At 50.7% G+C, this 17,972-nt stretch overlaps 2 protein-coding genes across 4 annotated transcripts; one reads left to right on the plus strand and one right to left on the minus strand.

The window, feature by feature from the left end:
- The first annotated feature begins 320 nt into the window (after positions 1–320).
- LOC122379216 lies at positions 321–14,577 on the plus strand. The gene is made up of 8 exons (XM_043361223.1): positions 321–729; positions 4,132–4,287; positions 4,463–4,620; positions 10,164–10,272; positions 10,598–10,830; positions 11,747–11,879; positions 12,248–12,406; positions 14,158–14,577. The coding sequence occupies exons 1-8, from the start codon at positions 321–323 to the stop codon at positions 14,268–14,270; spliced, it is 1,470 nt and encodes a 489-aa protein (XP_043217158.1). The 3' UTR covers positions 14,271–14,577.
- Positions 4,687–16,261, minus strand: LOC122379182 (1-phosphatidylinositol 4,5-bisphosphate phosphodiesterase gamma-1-like). Of its 3 annotated transcripts, none has more exons than XM_043361154.1 (3): positions 16,202–16,261; positions 10,120–10,186; positions 4,687–9,628 (listed from the first exon to the last, which is right to left on the minus strand). In XM_043361154.1, the coding sequence occupies exon 3, from the start codon at positions 9,625–9,627 to the stop codon at positions 5,938–5,940; it is 3,690 nt and encodes a 1,229-aa protein (XP_043217089.1). In that variant the 5' UTR covers position 9,628; positions 10,120–10,186; positions 16,202–16,261; the 3' UTR covers positions 4,687–5,937. The 3 variants fall into 3 exon arrangements, with proteins under 3 accessions (XP_043217089.1, XP_043217087.1, XP_043217088.1); XM_043361152.1 differs by having other exon boundaries at positions 16,027–16,253; XM_043361153.1 differs by having other exon boundaries at positions 16,023–16,230.
- Positions 16,262–17,972: the final 1,711 nt, after the last annotated feature.

A 17,972-nucleotide genomic window follows, 5' to 3' on the forward strand; every position in this document is an offset into this window, starting at 1 on the left:
TCTGCTGGATTGCTGCTGCCTACAGTGGTTTTAGTGCCTGCTTTGGCTACAATGGACCGAGATTACATCGAGATTTGATCCAGTTGGTAAGCGCTAAAAATGGTGAAGGTTGAAGGCCTCAGAAAAGACGAGCCTCGTAAAGTTCACCTGTGGATGCGTCACTACTGACAACAGTATCAACTGTCAGCAAGCAAGGCAATGGCAAGCTTTGAATGGTCTCACGGATAATAGGTTAGGCATGGACCTTAACCGAGGCCCGCCTGCTCCAAATCCGTCCCTGTCTTGCGGCGTGCAGCGGAGGAGATGACGTCACCCTGCTGATGGCGGCTTACCTGCGGCCCCTGCCCGCCCTGTCAGTGCTGCTCCTGTCCATCCTTCTGGTGGCGCCGGTGGTGGCCAGGAGCGGCGCAGGAGGAGCTCGCAGCGCCGAGTACTACCAGCGCCGCTATCAGGGCCGGCCGAGACGGGGTCCGGTACCGACTGCACCTCCGGCTGAGGATGGCCGGGACAACAGAGACGAGGGGTACCTCCAGTGGAAGGACACGAGGTCAACGGTAGCGCCACTAAATGTGACCATCGGCGGGCCCGGCCGATCGCTGAAAGCCGGGCTGATGGTTCGGGGTGAGGTGGGGGTGCTAAAACGTGAACAGTTCGGAGTGCTCCGTGCCAGCTCTTCGGCAGCTGCGAAGCGTGAGGGCGTGAAGGGCATTAGCCGACCGGACTCTGCCGGTACGTCTCGCCCTTCAACTGACACGAGTGTCTATGAGTCGGTGGCGGTGACTCAAGTAGAGTCAGTTTTGAGAGACTCAGCTACCCGCCAGGAGCCGGGGAGCAGGCCTGACTCGGCGACTCCCTCGACGGCAAGACGTCCTCCTGACGGAGAACATTTCGGCGGGGCTAGCGCCACTGGTGCGACGAACACAGCCAGCCGGCAGTGGCCACAGGCAAAGTTTGTCCGTAAGTAACATGCAAACGTAAGTAATAACTATCAGCGACAGTTGGTTTAGACGGCCTTTTACTTATGTGCATTTGGAAGTCATGTATCTTCATTCTTCATTGACCGTAAATTTGGTTTACATACCTCAACAGGTTGTGCTTTGTCGAGTGACCGCATTTCCATATGTGAATTCCACTACCGTCGAATAGTGATTAAATTGGCCCCAATAATAATATAGGCTGAAGGCTGCACCAATGCTCCACCCCACTGCATGCACTGATGCAAAATGTATGTGTCTGGTCTCCGGGGGAACAACCTGTCATACAAGATGTTTTTTTTGCAATATGCGGGGAACCGGCCGATTTTCACGAGTTTCGCATACCTTACACGGATGGACATCACGGATCTGCCAGCTTCGGGTTATACGGTGACAGGACAGCCTTCAGATTATGGCATTATTTAGGCATATTTATTTTTCTACCTCCACATGATGAATAAAGTCTCTATTTGTGAAGATCGCAGTTGTGGAGAAACCGTCAACCCGATGCGATCTTAACGATCACGGAACTACTATAACTTATATACTTATAGATGGCCTTATGTACATTAAGCCTGATACAGGCCTTGCGCGGCGTAAGGACTGATTGTAGAGCATTGACGTCACGACCTGCACACAAAGTCCGGTTAATCCGCTCATTCAAAATATGGGTCACGTGAATGAAAATAAACAAATCACTTTAATGCTCTTATAATTCATATAGATAATTGCTCGACTTTATATATACATTGGATGTTTGCACATATATGCCTGTACGTCAGGCACACGTTTTGCGTTTTGGTACGTTTTCGTTTACGTTGTGTCTAGTTAAAAATGACTGAACCGGTGACGCATCTGCAATCTTTCAGCGTGGCTTTTGCTCCCGTTCGTGGAATGTTTATAAATGTAGGTGGGCGGGCCCGGCACATGCACGTAGGTACAACATACAGTAACATGCTTATGGTATATCTAGAAGCCGTGAAAGGTTACATCAAGATAAAGATAAATGCATGACTGTGTTGTACGAATTGTCTCGCAAATACCACCAGTGAATGGGAAGCAGCACATTAGCCTGTCTCCGCCGGGATGCCTCGCGCCGTGTGTCGCCGCCATTAGCGGCAGTTGATTGGTGCGTGGGTAAATATTTCGCCAAAATCCCGTGGCATGGGATCGGTGTGTGGGCGATTCGCGGACCGCCAGTTTTTGTCTTACCGAAAGGTCGCGCGGCTCCCGCACGGAAGAGGGCAGGTCCCTCGAGTCCGTGCTCCATCCTGCGACACATTCCCTCAGCAACACCGGTCCCTGCACGGCAGAGGCCATTTTCCTCCCCAGTAGCGGCTGTGCTCAGTGTTATCCGCCCCCGCTTACTACCACGGGGGTGCCCGGGGAACGCGAGCAGACGACAGCCGCCGGGCCATGATGCGGAAAAATCGTACCGAGCTCTAATCACATTACCGACATTGCCACGTCGTGCAGGTGAGCGACCCAAAGCGGATCGTTGATCTCTGAGAACGTAACAGGCGTAGCACAGTGCGAACGGAGGAAGAAAAGTCCTCGGCCCGACGTGTCACTCCCTTTGGCACACGTGTAACTGGCTCATGAGCGTGCCCGTTTTAGCAGACCTGAGACTTGAGAGCTGAGGTCAGCCTTATCAACATAAAAAATAACCGGTTGCGGCTATTTTTAGGATTTAAATTCGCCCATGTTTCACCAGTTCACCGCCAAGCAGCTCACCGCCGACGTAAGTATTTGTTGACAGTGAGCCTATAGTCTAACCCGTACCGGGCCTATTTATATAGGTAGGTACAGTGTGACCGGACCTATCGGTTTTCTATACACCGAAGGGGAGGGGTGGAACCGTTTAAAAGTTGAAACTAACTGAACTTAAGTCTCCCGGTAAAACGAGCGTGTGCGCCGTTACGAGACGCAGGCACTGGTCTGGTACCCGATTTCAAGGTCTCAGGTCAACCGGTGACCTCTGAAGTTTGTTGAACTGACCCAAAGTAGGTACGGGCTCAGTTTTTGGTACATAACTTGCCCGAAATTGGTCGCGGAGCTGCGTTTTGGGAAATGGGAATCATGTTCACCATGACTCAGTAACGTTATTAGACCGTAGGTAAATGGTAATGATATACCTTTTGTTTGGGCGAGGAAAGCTTAGACCATAAAACTCAGGTCAAGGTCAGGACTCAGGTTACGTCAGCTGACTCAGGTCAGTGGTGGCGGAACACATTCAATTAAGGGGAGCCGGGGGGGGGGGGGGCACTGCCGACTTCTGGTCTCATTCTTTCCATGCAACGCCCATAGGGCTAATGTTAAAATGGCAAAATCAAAGGGGGGCACGGTGCCCCGGTGCTCCCCCCGTTCCGCCGCCTATGACTCAGGTTACGTCAGGACGCAGGTCACAGCCTCTCAGGTCACGAAGCTGGTCGAAGGAGCTCAAGTCGCATATTTTTCGATTTGGCAGATCTTCCCGAGTCCATCGGTGGCTTTCTTGGCTCGCTAGCTCAGTTCTATTGAGTTATTGACGAAAACCTCCGGTGAACTCATCTAAGTCGTGCATGACGTCAAGCAGTCAACAATCCAAAAGCTAAACGTCGGACCTTGCAAGGAGCTTATGAATTCATGATTCCATGTGCTTGCGATGGTCATCATATCTCGAGCCAAAATAACAGGATCAGAGTATTTCCCTGTATTTTCTATTGATCAATGGTGATGTCACGTGACTGACCTGACCTAGGGTGACCCTTACGAAAAATCCGATACCACAAGCTATGAGAGCTCGGGACTTGGGAGGCCTACTAAGAATTAAGTCCTGTACCAATGTGCAATCCCCGTGCGAAAGGCTCCCTGGCATTGATGACGTTGCAAATTTGCGACACCAGTGCCGTATACAGGTTCACTTATTGACTTTCTGACCTAACCTAAAAATCAGGCTGGAGTCACGCAAGCCTTCTTTCAGCTATCGGCAGCGGGTTCCGAGCAATTGCAAAAAACGCCGGGGGCACACCCCCCCCTCCCCGAAGGTTAATTAATAATGGCCTCTTTCGAGTTGAAGTCATACGAGTCATAACACTCCACAATAGAGCCGTTCATCACCACACGTCGAACAAATGTGCCCGTCAACCACGGCTGACCTGACCCGTCCCGTTCACAGGTCTGCCGGTGCTGACTGTTCTGCGGTTCGCGAACGACGCGTGCGGCTCGGAGATTGGCGGAGGCTGGGGGACGTGTCTGCTGCCCTCAGAGTGTAGCCGACATCGTGGGGTGGCCAGCGGTGCCTGCGCGCACGGCTTCGGCGTTTGCTGTGTCCGTGAGTCGAGACACCTTATCGAACGTTCAAAAGTAGTGAGTTGAGCTGTGAACTTGAGGACTAATAACATGGGGCCGTATCGGAGCACATTGCATTAACACCTCAAGCTAAGGCTGATGTAATGATTAACACTCTTTTCTGCCCATCGTACCTAAATCTTTGACACTTTTTTCAGAGAGCGAGACGTGCGGCGGAGAGACGAGCGTCAACAACACGTACTTTGTCAACCCGGAGCACCCGGTCGCGGGCGTGGCAGTGCGATCGTGCATCCTCACCGTGCACAAAGCAGCGCCGGATGTGACGCAGATTCGACTTGACCTCACCGAATTCCAGGTAATTGATCGCGCCAGGTGATCATCGTCAGGCCAAACCAACTTCTGACACAGAAACACTCAGTAATAATGCATAGTGTATATTACGACAAATAACGATAGCTGGACCGACAGGGCTGCTGATTGCCAGCACTGCTCAGCACCGACCGGGCAGCACCCGGACGGCGGCAGTTGGACGACCAAAGCCCATGGTCGTCGCCTCTCGCCGCAGACCATTCTCTCTCGCTCGGTTAGCTTTTCGCGTAGCACCATATCGCCAATCACAGTAGATGGCAGCGGCCGGGTTTCTATTGCGCTCCTACCCCGCGCTCCATGCGGCTCCTGCTCGACAAGCTTTCATAGCACAGAGACACCGACTGACCGCGTCAGCCACGACAGAAGGCACGACACGCTCCCCGCCACCGTCCCATTGAGGGCGTCTGCGCAGCGGCCACAGGAAACACGTTCGTTCGCCCGCACCCAGTAGCCCATAACATTGTGGCGAGTCAGGAGTTTTCATTTCCAACAGTTCATATACAGCATGCCGTAGAGCGGCGCAAAGCGTAATAATAGCAAACAAATACCTTCTCCAATGCTCATCGGGTATAAAAACGAAATTTTCCTAGCATGCACATTGCGGTAGCGACAGCTTAAGCAAAACCCAACAAAACTAGCAAAAACAGGCTACGGAAGCTCCAGCTTCTGATCTTCACCATTACCTAGGATAAAATAGTTCACAAAATCCCTAATGACCCTACAAAAACCCGTCCGAAATGGGCATGTTCCGTCGTCTCACCAGCAGCAGTATTACCTCAGCGTAGCCGTCGCGACAGTGGATGAACCGCCACTTATAGAACAATATATAATGCATCACAAAGCGGAACAAAGTAGAAAATATATGGTACAAATCCCGCCAAGAGTTGCACGAATCTGTGGAAAGACAGACGCTCCGTCCATCAACACCCTGTACAGCCGTCAAGCTGGTCGACACCGCGCCCTTCGCGACCCACTGAGGTCCACGACACTCGTCAAAGCGGCTTCATTAAAAGCACACTGAAGCTCGCATGTCATTGGTCCAACCACAATCTATTCTGTGTACTCTTGTCTGGACCCACTCACACTTCAAGGGGATATGGGCCCATTGCCACAGCGCATCAGCGGTCAGGTGACTTCTCCAGTAAATTCGCAACCGCGGTTCCACCGCGAAGTTCTTCAGTTATCAACTGCAATGCTTTCCTCCCATGCTTCGACGAGCCCCTAATCCTCCACCAGCGACCACCTCGCGGCACGCACGGCGTCGCCGGGCTGTCCAGTCTGCGCAGGGACTGGACGAGCCGGCTCACTGCGCGCGCAGAGGGGCGATCACCGAACCACCATCGGGTGAGGGCAGGACGAGTCCCTCCAGCGCCTGGCTGACCGACGGCGGCGGCCGCTCTGTCTGACGAATCTCCAAGTGGACCAGCAGCGAAGCCAGCTCCAGCGGCTCTCCGTAGCCGTTCTTCAGAGGCACACTGCGCAGCCCGGGCCGCACACACTGCAGCGGGTAGGTCGCCTGGCCGATGAAGTTGGGGTCACCAAACATGTCTTCGTCGTGGACGGCGAAGCGGAGTAGCGCCAGCGGCGGGCAGTGCACGGTGAACTCACAGGTCTCGTTCCAGACGGGCGCCAGTCCGTTGTCCGGCACGACACGCGTCGTGTACTTGTTGCAGTTGTCGTACTCGGCACCGATCACCTCGACGTCGACGAAGGGGCTGACGATACCCCGGCCCTGCTTGCTCAGGTGGCGGCCGGCGATGATGCGCAGCGCGTACACAGTCGGCGGGAATGGCAGCGTGGTCTTGTCGAACGGGTCGAACGACTCGCCATGCATAAACGCCGGCTTGAGCACGTAGCCACAACCGCCATTCTGCATGAAACGTGCCTGGTTCAGCTGCATCGCCCGGTCCGGAGTCTGGTAGTTGAGTGCCACCATCTGAGAGCCGGCATTCCACATCGGTACGGGATTGTAGTTGGATGAATCGATGCGCTGTCCCTTGGGATACACGCGGCTCAGCTGCAGCTGATTGTACCAAAGGAAGAACTTGACGTTTGGCGGATTCAGCCACTTTTCTACCTTGGTCTCCGGGAAGCTGGACATCTCCTGGAAGGCACGAGACTCGCGAAGTCGCTCCGGTTGGAAGGTCTCTGTACGACAGTACACAATCAGAGCCGACAGTTCCTTGGCGATGCGCTTGATGCGTTCCATGTCTCTCCGAGCACCGCCAGTCTCCTGACCGCTCTCTGCTACTTGCCGGATCCGCTGCTCCCAGTCGCGACCCTCTGACCAGTTGGCGCAGCCGAGGTCCACCGGCGTCAGAGATGTGGCAGGCAGTACGCGCACGATACATTCTAGGGACGGAGCACCATCGGACGGTGGACCGGCCGGGAGGAGTTCTACTTGTGCTCGAAGAAGCGCCACAGATCCCTGTTGTAGCGAACCCAGCACGGATGGGTCAGCCTCATCCGATGCCTCCACCTCTTCCACGTAGTTGCTGGGGAACCAGAGCTGGCGACGCCCGCCGTAGTCACCGCGCCACCAGCCATCGTTCTCTTTGCTCACGTTCGTGATGACGGCGTGCTTGCAGAACGTCAGCTCATCGTCACGCTGTGCACGATAGTCATGCAGTGCCCTGACTGTCACCTTAGCTGCGAAGGAGGCTGGGTCCATGTAGGTACCAGAAGCATGTCCATCAGTTGGAGGAGCGTTCTTCTCCAGTGCAGCACGCGCCACCAACTCGCTCGTCACCGGGTACCTCAGGCGCACTTTCTTGTAAAGCGGGTGTTTTTCATAGTAGCTGACCAGCTCGACTAGACTTTCGAACTGGACGTTGCCGATGACGTAGAGACGTCCGTCGCGTCGCACGCGACAGTGCTTGATGCGGCGGTCAGCCCGGAACGACAGAGACAGGGCCGCGGCATCACGCTGGCTGGGTCGCACGAGGAATGCACCTTCTTGAGGCACGCGCTGCAGCATCTCTTCAGCCTTGTCCCGCGAGCAATCAGCATGGTACCAGTCCTTGCTTTCGTGCTGGTTGGGCTGCGGAACAGGCTCCGTCAGCAGCATGGTGAAGTTCTGTGTGCGCAGCGGGTTGGTGCGGTAATGGTTGATGAGGTTGAACAGACAGTCAAACGTGACCGTGTCGATCAGGTACACCTTGTTCTGACCCCATTCGGGTCGTGTGCGGATGCGGCAGTGGTTGACTTGACCGTTTCGCCAGAACGACAGCGAGTAGTCGCCGACGAACGTCTCACTCTCACGGACTAGGAAGGTGCCGTTACCGAGGTTCGAGTACTCGCGGAGCAGCTGCTCTGCACGTGGACGACCACCTTGCAGCCGACCGTGGAACCACTTCTCACCAAAGTGTAGCTCGTCATTGGGCACATTGGCTTTCGGTGGCAGCGGCTCTGAATCCTCGCCGTCTTCGTCGTTCTGGTCAGCTGAGTGCTCCTCAGTGAAGTATAGTCGCTGATTGGCGAGCACGAAGAAATGCGGCGTCCAATCGCCGTACACCTGGTCCTCCAAGTAGAGAATGCCGTTCTTTAGACTGTCGCTGAGGTCAAGGCCATCGAAGCCGTCGTCTTGGCTGGTGACTACCACCTCATCTGACCCTTCGGGAAGCTTCTTGTGCTTGATCAGAATCTTGCGACGCAGCGCCTGCGGTGAGGGCAGCTCACTTTCTGTTTTGTCGACAGGTGCCGTCAGCAGCATGTCGCCGAACACTTCGTGGAAGGCGGCCGCCATCTTGCGCTGCTGCGGCAGACTGCAGTGGTCTTCGATGGACAGGATCACTGGAAACTCGGACGTGACGAACGCGTTGTCGCGGATGCACCGAACCACGTCCACTAGCTTGATTTTGGAAGTCAGCGTGTGACCGTGGAAGATGAGCGGTGTCGCGTCCGGACCATCCCAGCAGTCCAGCTCGATGCAGCGGCAGCCAGCGCGAAGACAGCGCGCGTACGCCTCTACGGAGCTATCCGACGAGAACTGGTCTCCTGTGAGGTACGTGTTGTGCGAGGAAGCGATCCAGTAGTGAGCCAGCGGCCTTGTCATATCCTGCGTGACTGTGTCATTCCTCATGTCCCACAGCTCATTTTGCTTACTGAAGAGGAAGCTGACGAACTCATCAGCAGTGAAGAAAGGCTCCTTCACGTCCCTCTGCGGCTCTTGTAGGTAGTCGCGCATGAACTGGCCGGCCAGAGCCTCGTCCCGGCCCAGCCGATCTTGCTGCTCGTTGACTAGGAACCGACAGAACGCAGACACGGAAACGTTCTCCTCCGCACGCACGTACCGTTCGACGCCACCAACTAGCACAGCGGGGTCCCACACGATCCGGTAGTACAACCGCAGGAAATCGTCGAACGTGATGCGACCATTCTTCGACCCATCTGCTTCCTGGAAGAGCTCTTTGAGCCGTGCTGTGGACAACTTGCAGTTGACACGAGGCAAAAACGCCTTCAGATCTTTCAGAGTCACTGAGCCGCCCATTCCGTAGAACTCCTTGAAGAGCCAGCGAACCACCTGTGATGGATAGGGCGTCTGCTGCGCCTCTCGCACCAGCGCCTCCAGCCCGCGCAGCCACGTGTCGCACTCGCGCTCGGACAGGCACGCCACCGAGAGCGTCTTGAGCGTGAATGCGGCACCGTAGCTGACGACAAAACACTTTGCTGGCTCGCAGCGGCGGGCATCTTCTGGCCAGCGCTCGAACTCCCGGCTCGCCCGGCCGCGGCGCACCTGTTTCACCAGTCGCAAGTCGAGCAGCACCTCGGAGTCGTCGCCGCGGCTCCGGTCCGGCACGCTCGCCTTGAGGCTGATCAGCTGGCCCGTCTCGCGGCGAACGGCCAGGGACTTTCGCTCGGGCCGCCGACGTAGGCAGAAGCGCGTGACGGCCGTGCCACGTCCCAGCAGAGTAATGGTGTGCTCCAGAGCCAGACCGGCGTCGCCCCGCTCCGCCGAGCACTGGCGCAACACCGCCGGCGGCTCAGAGCCCATCCTGAAACGAGAGCCATATAATCGGGATGAGCACGTGCTAATTGACATGGACAATTATACGAAAACGCCGTTCACATTCGACATCGCAATGAAAACCAGGTTGTGGAGGAATGTAAATTGAGCAAATAAGAGGTGATTAAAAGTTAAAACTAAAGTCAAAGTATCAAATTGCTTGGAATAAATGGGACAATACGATGATTCGAAAACGTTTGGGATAGCAATCATTCAAGAACAGCGTGACATGGAAAACAGGAAACTCCGCGAAAAGTTTAGATGGAAACTAGAAATGCTTATTATATCTCCAATTTCTAGACACCTATTCTAAGAACATTAGCCAACGCCAAGAAATGCTTTTATAATTAGCGAAAGATGCATGCCATGTTGCATTCGGTGTATCTGGACCAATCGCAATGACTGTCGATAGCAAGCATCACGTGCTCCATGGCAGCAAAAATTAACTAAAACATTAACAAACATGCCCTTTTCTCTTACCCGAGTACTCGCTGCTGATATGTTGCTATGCACTATGTCTCTAGATGGCGGGACCGACGAGCGGTACCTGCAAACGAGACGTGTTCAGCGTCAGCGGTCAGGACAGCAACAGCATAGTGCCGGCACTCTGCGGCCAGAACCATGGTCAACACTGTGAGTATTGTCGAGAGTCAGGCTAAGGTGAAAATACCAGGTGTTACTTGCTTATAATCACATTGCTAGTGAGGGAATGGAGGACAGGATTCATATGGATAGTTTGGTATTTGTTCCACAGCTAAGAACGCAGGGCAATGGTTTTTTTTGCAGTTGCTTTCCTGTTAGGTACTGATTATTCGTGTGGAATCATTCGCTCATCAAAGTTCATGACAATGCCAAAATTTAGGTACTCTTGAAACACAATCCTTCCAGACGCCCAGCTGACGAGCCCAGTCCGTCTGATGATATATCGCCCTGACCACCTTACGTCTCAACGCGGCAGTATATCTGGAGGTGGGCGAGCGGACGGGACCCGTGCAGCTGCGGGTAGTCACCTCGTCACCGTCTGGACACCGCTGGCGGGTCAGAATCAGTCAGCTGCGCCGCACCGAGGCCGGCCGGGCGCCGCCGCTGTGCCTTCAGTACCTGACCGGCCGCTCCGGCCGAATCGCCAGCTTCAACTACAGGCCGGCGGTACAGGGCCAGGCTGGACAGCCGACGGACGGCGGGTATATGGTGAGATGAGTTAGTCATTGCTGCAAGATTTGTGTCACAAATAGACATCAGCCGAGTTGTTCATCCAATGTGCCTTAGAATATCCATGCATGTATGATGCATGTTTACACGTGAGACCTTCAATTGCTAGAAATTTTCACTCACCAGCCAATCATTGACTGCATACTCCTCCCTTCAAAGCGACAAGGCAAAGTGCTAGCGTTTCCAGGCATCAACGGTAGAGCAGATAAAAGCCAGGCTGCTAATATTGCGTGGTCGTAAAACGGGCTCATCTTCTTTCAGACATGTGCATGGATCCCAAAAAATGGATCTGGGATCTGATCCCACGGATCTTGATCTCGGATCCGACGGGATCTTAGATCCAGCTCTTGAGCTTATCGAGAGATCCCTAGGGATCACAGATCCGAGTCTCATTTACATTGCTTGAGATCCAGTGAGGCCATAGATCCTCACTTATTTTTTGTGAACACAGAAATAAAAAACATTTGTTGCAACCCACAAACGTTCTGTTTTAGTCATTTTATGTGATTGCACGTCATAATCCATAGTTTTGTGGCACTTATTGACATAGAAACTCTTTGAAACATGGTTTAGCTGCTGTGCATGGTGGGACCCACTCAGATCAAAGATCCATGTTCTTGGGTGATCGTCAGATCGTATGAGACCATAGATCCAAGATATTCTTCACGCCGGATCCGATGGGATCATAGATCCTCACGTGCAGTTTGCTTCGAGATCCACTACTGAAATCATAGATCCATCACTCGGATCCATGCACATGTCTGACTTCTTCTACATATTTGCCGTTCTGGCGTCGCATCCATTTATGTTTTGCACCCGCCTCTACTAAGAAGTCGTACTCGTTCAACTCCCTAAGCATTTCACAGAAATCTGATGATGGCCACTATTTTTGCAGAACAACCTCAACTACATGATATGTATCAGGAAAGAGTCGGGCTTCTGCAGCATTACCTACTCCACCGACAACTTTGGATCGCAAGCTATGGCAAATGAGTTTAACATTGTTAACTTTGAAAATGAGGAATCAGGTGAGAGTAACACGAGAAAGTTCGAATTATTATCAGCCGTATATGGTGTGCTAAATTGGTGATGCCACTCTGCGATTGAACTTTTCATAGGGATGTTGAACTACGCAAAAAAACCGACAAACATAAATATTGCAAACATCTATGCATATAGCAAGGAAATACCCTAACTGGTTAAGAACGTTTTTCAACTGACATGCGACGAACTGACCGACAAACCCAATACTGTTGACTCCCCTCCCCACCCTAACACATGCCCCCCCCCCCCCTGACCGACTGCATGCACCGACACTGGACTGTGGCCGCGTGTGCGTGTGTCTGTCACCGTGCCGAGTCAGATGGCGGTATCGACCCTCGGATCGTGGCCACAGCTACCGGTGGCACGCCGACCGTGCCAGCCGGCCAGGCGGGCGTCGGACCCATCAAATGTCGGCACGATTTTCTGGTGCTCAGCCTGGACCGGCTCTGCGGCGAGCGGCTCAACGACGCGGCCGCCAGCAGCACGCTCACGGACAACGCCGACGTCACAGGTTTGTGGCGCGCGGCGGGGCCCAGTTGGAGGCGGTGCTTCGGCCGCGGACAGCATGGGGCCAATCAGAAATGCTGTTCAATATCCTTGCCGTTATGGCTTGGACATTGGTAACGTTGATTAGATATGAGTTGACCGTAATATCGTCTCAAAATCAGATCACAAGCGAATAGCTTACACCGGTGTACGCCATAATTACATGACACTTGACAGTACACGCTTTAACCTGGATTGTCGCATGATTAGCAGCAAGCGGCTTTTGCCAGCACCGCACTCTCGCCGACATGCTCGCAGTCAACACATTACACAGCCCTTGAGAGCAGGATGTGCCTCGACCTTGGTCTCAGAAAGCGGCGTGCGGTTTAACCCCGCTCATGCATTCATGCAGCGAGCGTGACGGGCCACCATACCTGCCCCGTCCCCAACCCGGGAACAGTCCAGCTGTTAACCCGGCAGTTGCTGGGGTATTTCGCCACCCACCGTTTGCTGGGGGGGGGGGGCGTTAAACGCCCCCAGCCGATAACTCGAGAACCAATAGGCGCAGCGAAACGCACGAGGCGGCAAACGAAAGAACGCGACGAGACGCTTCAAATGAGTACTTTAAAGTTGAATTTTGAGGTCACAGGTCGGGTCAAGGTCAGGTCAAACACCTGAAATCGGGCTTTCAGTAGCATTGACTTCAGGACTTCGCAATGGGCGCCTCTCGTCATAAACTCTGTCAAAACGGTGCACAATCCATCGTATAAGGCCTACAAGAGTGTCAGCTCCATGTAGGGGTCAGTCAAGCATAGGTCAGGGTCAAGGTCAGGTCAACCGGGTAGGCACATATCCCCAAAAATCAAAACTGATATTCGCAGCCTGTGACACATGTTTTATGGGTAATTTGGGGCGTAGAACACGATGGTGACATTCATTTTATCATATGTGTACGTGTTTGGCTCAAAAAGTTCAATTTAAGAAATGCATGTATCATGGTCGCGAAGTAGTCACGAAAAATTGCCAAGATTCAGTTCAAGATTTTGGAAAATGCGGAACGATAATCAATAATCGAAGATAGCCATTTGATTTTTCATGGTATTGGCAGTCTAATGGCGTTTACGGCATGTCTGTATGTCTATTTTGTGATTTTATATGATTGTTTGAACATATGCGGTTTTTGGTCGAAAACTCAGAAATCATGACGTCACTAAAACCTCGATATCTCAAAAAAATTTCCGACCGATTTTTTTGAAACTTTGTCACAATAAACTTCAATCAATTCCCTACAGGTACCCAAAATTTGGCGCGCCTGCGGCGCGCCGTTTTTATGCTATGGCCCGGCGAAAAAAGTGGGGGCGTTTAACGCCCCCCCCCCCAGCAACTCGCGGGTTAACAGACTGAAAAGTGCAAGCGAAGTTACATGCAAATCTCTGGATGAAATTTGAAACGATGTCATGAGCTTCATAAGAACAAAAAAGAACTCGACACTAAGCATAACTTTATTCTTAGGTTCTTTAGCTAACGCTCGCTGCCGTTAAATACAGAACCTAAAAGCAACAGTCGGATGGGACGGCCACCCCAAGGGTTGCCTCTCGCTCTCAAAGACACTGCGTCGCATTCAGTCTATCGTTTAGGTTAGGCCCTCTTCTAGACCGTAACCTACTGTAAACTACATATATACCATGAACCAAACAGTTAGCAGTGCACAAACAGCCAAATCACGCCCACGACCCACGCCCTAACCGTATCCTAACTCAGCCGTCTTTCCGACAGACTACTCCGCTGGCCAGTTCGTCGTCAAGTTTGTCTCCAATCACCAGCGGACCGGAGCCGGCTTTCAGCTCGACTTTCGGCAGAACCCGTGCTCCTCTCAGCAGGCCACATGAATGCGTTTCTCGTTTGCCTCCCGTGTTTGCGTTAGCATCTGTCACCCGAGTCGCCCAAAGAGGGGTGGCCAAGGCAAGCCCTGATTCATATCATCGTGTATGTTTGAAAGGACGCATCACATGGAAGAACAGGCTGGCAGTAAGGTAGCTAGTTTAGTCCATTATTCAGGTAAATAGTTGCCGCTATCCTCATAAGCATATGTGTGACTTTAACGATGCATATTATCAGGTGTGTGGCCAGTTGTGTCAGTGTATCAAAGAACTGTGATGAAGTGCTGGTAATTGTATCAATACATCTTGAAACATGGACAGATGCATTTGGATAATTGTCAAAATAACACACACTTTCAAATATCAGGAGAGATGACCAGTATTTTTATAATTAATTAGCAAAGGAAAAAATGGTTGATTTCAGAATCAAGCCACACAATTATTAAGTAAGAAAGATGATAGTGAGATGAGATCTCCTGCTGGATTAAGTTTAGGATCTATCTCAACATATGGTGAGCTGAAGTTGTCCTCTTTGTGACCTGATGCCAAGGGACCCTGATGGTCACTCAGAAGCAGTGAACCTGAGACCAGGAGAGTGCAAACTGGCTGTTCTTTGAGCTGCATTGTTATTCAGGCCAGCTGGCAAACTGTGAGAGGGCAACTCTAAACTGAGGACAATGATAATGTCATCATCTACCTACAATATGCTGAGCTTTAGGTTCCAAATCTGAGCAGCAGGCTGGAAGCCCTGCATGAAGGCATTCTATTAAGCACCTTTAATGATGTGTTATGTTACAATCCTGGAAATATGCCTCCACTCTGCAGTCTGCAGGCATTGGTTTTCAACTGTATTTCTACTAATGTGGCATTCTTTATCACACTGTTACCTATATACTGCATTAACAGGTACTTGCTAGATACTCTACAGTCAGCAATGCTTCTACTAGTAAAAGTTATATTTTGAGCTAAGTTTTGCTTGTTTCAGAGTCTCATTACAAGTCATGGGCAAATCATAGGTAGACGTCAGGTGTCACCATGTCATTAAACACCACATCTTGTTTAAATTCTACAAACCAGATGCGCAATCAGAATAAGACCATTAAAACACATCAATAAAGCACCAGTCACCACACCCTGCATCTCGGCTGTGTGGTCTGCACAAACAAATGAAGAACACACATTTCATTGTTAACCCAGGCAACAAAAGCACTGGCAAATCAAGTGGACAACTGGAACCTATTTTCATATTTTTTGGAGTGAAATATAATTTTCTAATAAGAATTTTGCCTATAATAAAAAGGCAAAATTCATGATCTTGAACAAGAAAAAACTCAGTAATTTTTGTTTTTAAAACTTGCATTTCACCACAGTGCATGTCTGCATCATAGCAAGGAAGGAATTGGGTATTTAGAGCAGACATCACACGAAGGTTCTCAAACGAAGGACAGGCGCCATACCCAGAAATGCTTATTCTAACCAAAACAAAACAAACCTATCCTGACCTAACCTAACATACATCCTGCAACCTATAACCTACAAACCTAAAAACCTACAGCCCTCTCCTTGGTAAGGTTGGAGAACCCAAGATCAAGATTGGAAAACCTTCGAGCGATGTCTGCTCTGCTCATGCCGGGATTGGAATCCATAGGTTTTGCGAGTTTTTGGGGAGTTTTTGGGGAGTGCGTTGGGAGTGTGTACCACAGCCTTGAAAACCTAGATATTTATGAATCCACCAATTTTGATTTGCGGGTACCTACCTACCTACCTATGATGGTGTAACGATGAACGTCGACAAAATGGCTCGCCGGCTCTGGCTCATCTTCCTCGCATTAAATGCCAATATCAACTGGCACTTTCAATACTATAGGAGCTTAAATAATAAATCCCCACAAAATAGTGTATCTTGAGGCGCCAAGTTGTCAGAAACGCGAAAAGATAACCATTTAAACGCAGCATTCCCACACATCCTCCTCCTGCTGATCCTGCGTCATTTTCGTAGCAAAAATATTCAAGGTTATTTGGTAGCTCTTGAATATGGTAGCATGGCCGCCACTTCATTAGAGTAAATTTCCTTTGCGACCATTGCCATTTGCACAGTGAAAGAAAAGTAATCTTGCGGTGATATTTGATTGCACAAAATATTGACCTGACCTTTCATGGTATTATCAATTTATTTTTGATGACCTCATCTTTCATTTTTACCTCAGGCAGGACTAACGTAACTGACGCACTCATGTTCGGCCACCATGCGACAAATTCTCTGACATATATTCCGGTTTTTTCGATATACTCAAAATTTTGGATTTTATAATTATTTTCCCAAAAAGTCAGTTTTTTTAAGAAAAAAATGGGCCAAAATCCAAAATTTTCAAAAAACTGAGATAGCCATTTGATAGACAAAGTAAAATCACGTACAACCTTTTTTTGTTACGTCTTGATGATTCCTTTGAAAATGAAGATGTTAGCGGCGTTTGAAATTTTGCCGTTTTTGAGGCGAAAATGGCGAACATGACGTCACTAAAACGTCATTTTCTCAAAAAGTTTCCGATGGATTTCGCTCAAATTTTCAGGGAACGTGTCAAATTGATGTATGAAAAGGTACTGAAAGTTTGACGTCGCTGGCGTAACGCGTTTAGAAGTTATCGGTGAAAAACGGCAGGGGGGCAGATTCTGCCCCCCCCCCCAGCGGGGCGCGGGTTAACCTTCGCCCCAGTGGGGGGGGGGGGCATATGTTACCACCCTGTCGCGTTTTTTGCGTGTGAATAGAAAACCGCGGCGCGTAGCGCCGCGCCGCTTGGGGTAACTTTTTGCACATCAATTTTGGACAATGTGTGAAATTTTTGACCCCAGGTCGTGTCAGGTCAGGTCACCAGGTCAAGTTAACTGACCAAGCCTAAAAAGTTTGCAATCATGTCCAGCCTGCAGTGTTTGTCAGAGAGGTTTTAAACTTGGTGGATTGCATGATGTTATGGGTGCCTACAATGTGTATATCTCTGATTTTTTATATGCGTGACCTAAGGTCTGGTCAGTGGCGTGACCTTTCCATTATAAGTCAATGGAGAAAAACGAAAATGCCTTTAGATCCGTGTGTACGCATAGGAACAGTCCAAATATTTCAGATCTGGACAATCTGGACAATGATCTGGACCACCTGTGACGACCAAGGTGTCTTTTTTTGCTGATAGCCTCTAGAAAGGTCATCCGAGGTCATTTGAGGCTACAAACAGCTTTTTGCCAATAACTCTCGATTGGAAAGAGATAGAACGCTCATGGGGTTGGCCTCATTGTGTTTGTCTTGCCGAGACGCATCAACTGATATGCAACATGACCTTTTTCGGTCAGGTCATGACCTTGACCAGAGGTCAAATTTTGAAGTTGACCTTTCAAGGTCAAATTATAGTTTATTCAACGCGTCTCGGCGAGATGAATACGATTCTGGCAATAGAAATGCCCTAGCTTTTTTTAAGTAAAAAGTTATTGTCGAAAAACACTTTTCGTAAAAACAGCTATTTTTGGAGTTTTTGCCCTCTGGAGGCTAAACCGTTGACCTGAGGTCAATTTTGATAATGACCTTATAAAAAGAAGAGTTGAAAAGCTATCGATTGCTAGCTACCATAGTTCCTGAGATAACGGCATGTTTTCTGAAAAATATAATGACCATTGGCAAATTTTGACCTTTGATGACCTCTGGTGACCCCAATATTGCTCTAA

This window comes from Amphibalanus amphitrite, unplaced genomic scaffold (genome assembly GCF_019059575.1).
Source record: "Amphibalanus amphitrite isolate SeventyFive unplaced genomic scaffold, NRLGWU_Aamphi_draft 000073F_arrow, whole genome shotgun sequence".
NCBI classification, from domain to species: Eukaryota; Metazoa; Arthropoda; class Thecostraca; order Balanomorpha; family Balanidae; genus Amphibalanus; species Amphibalanus amphitrite.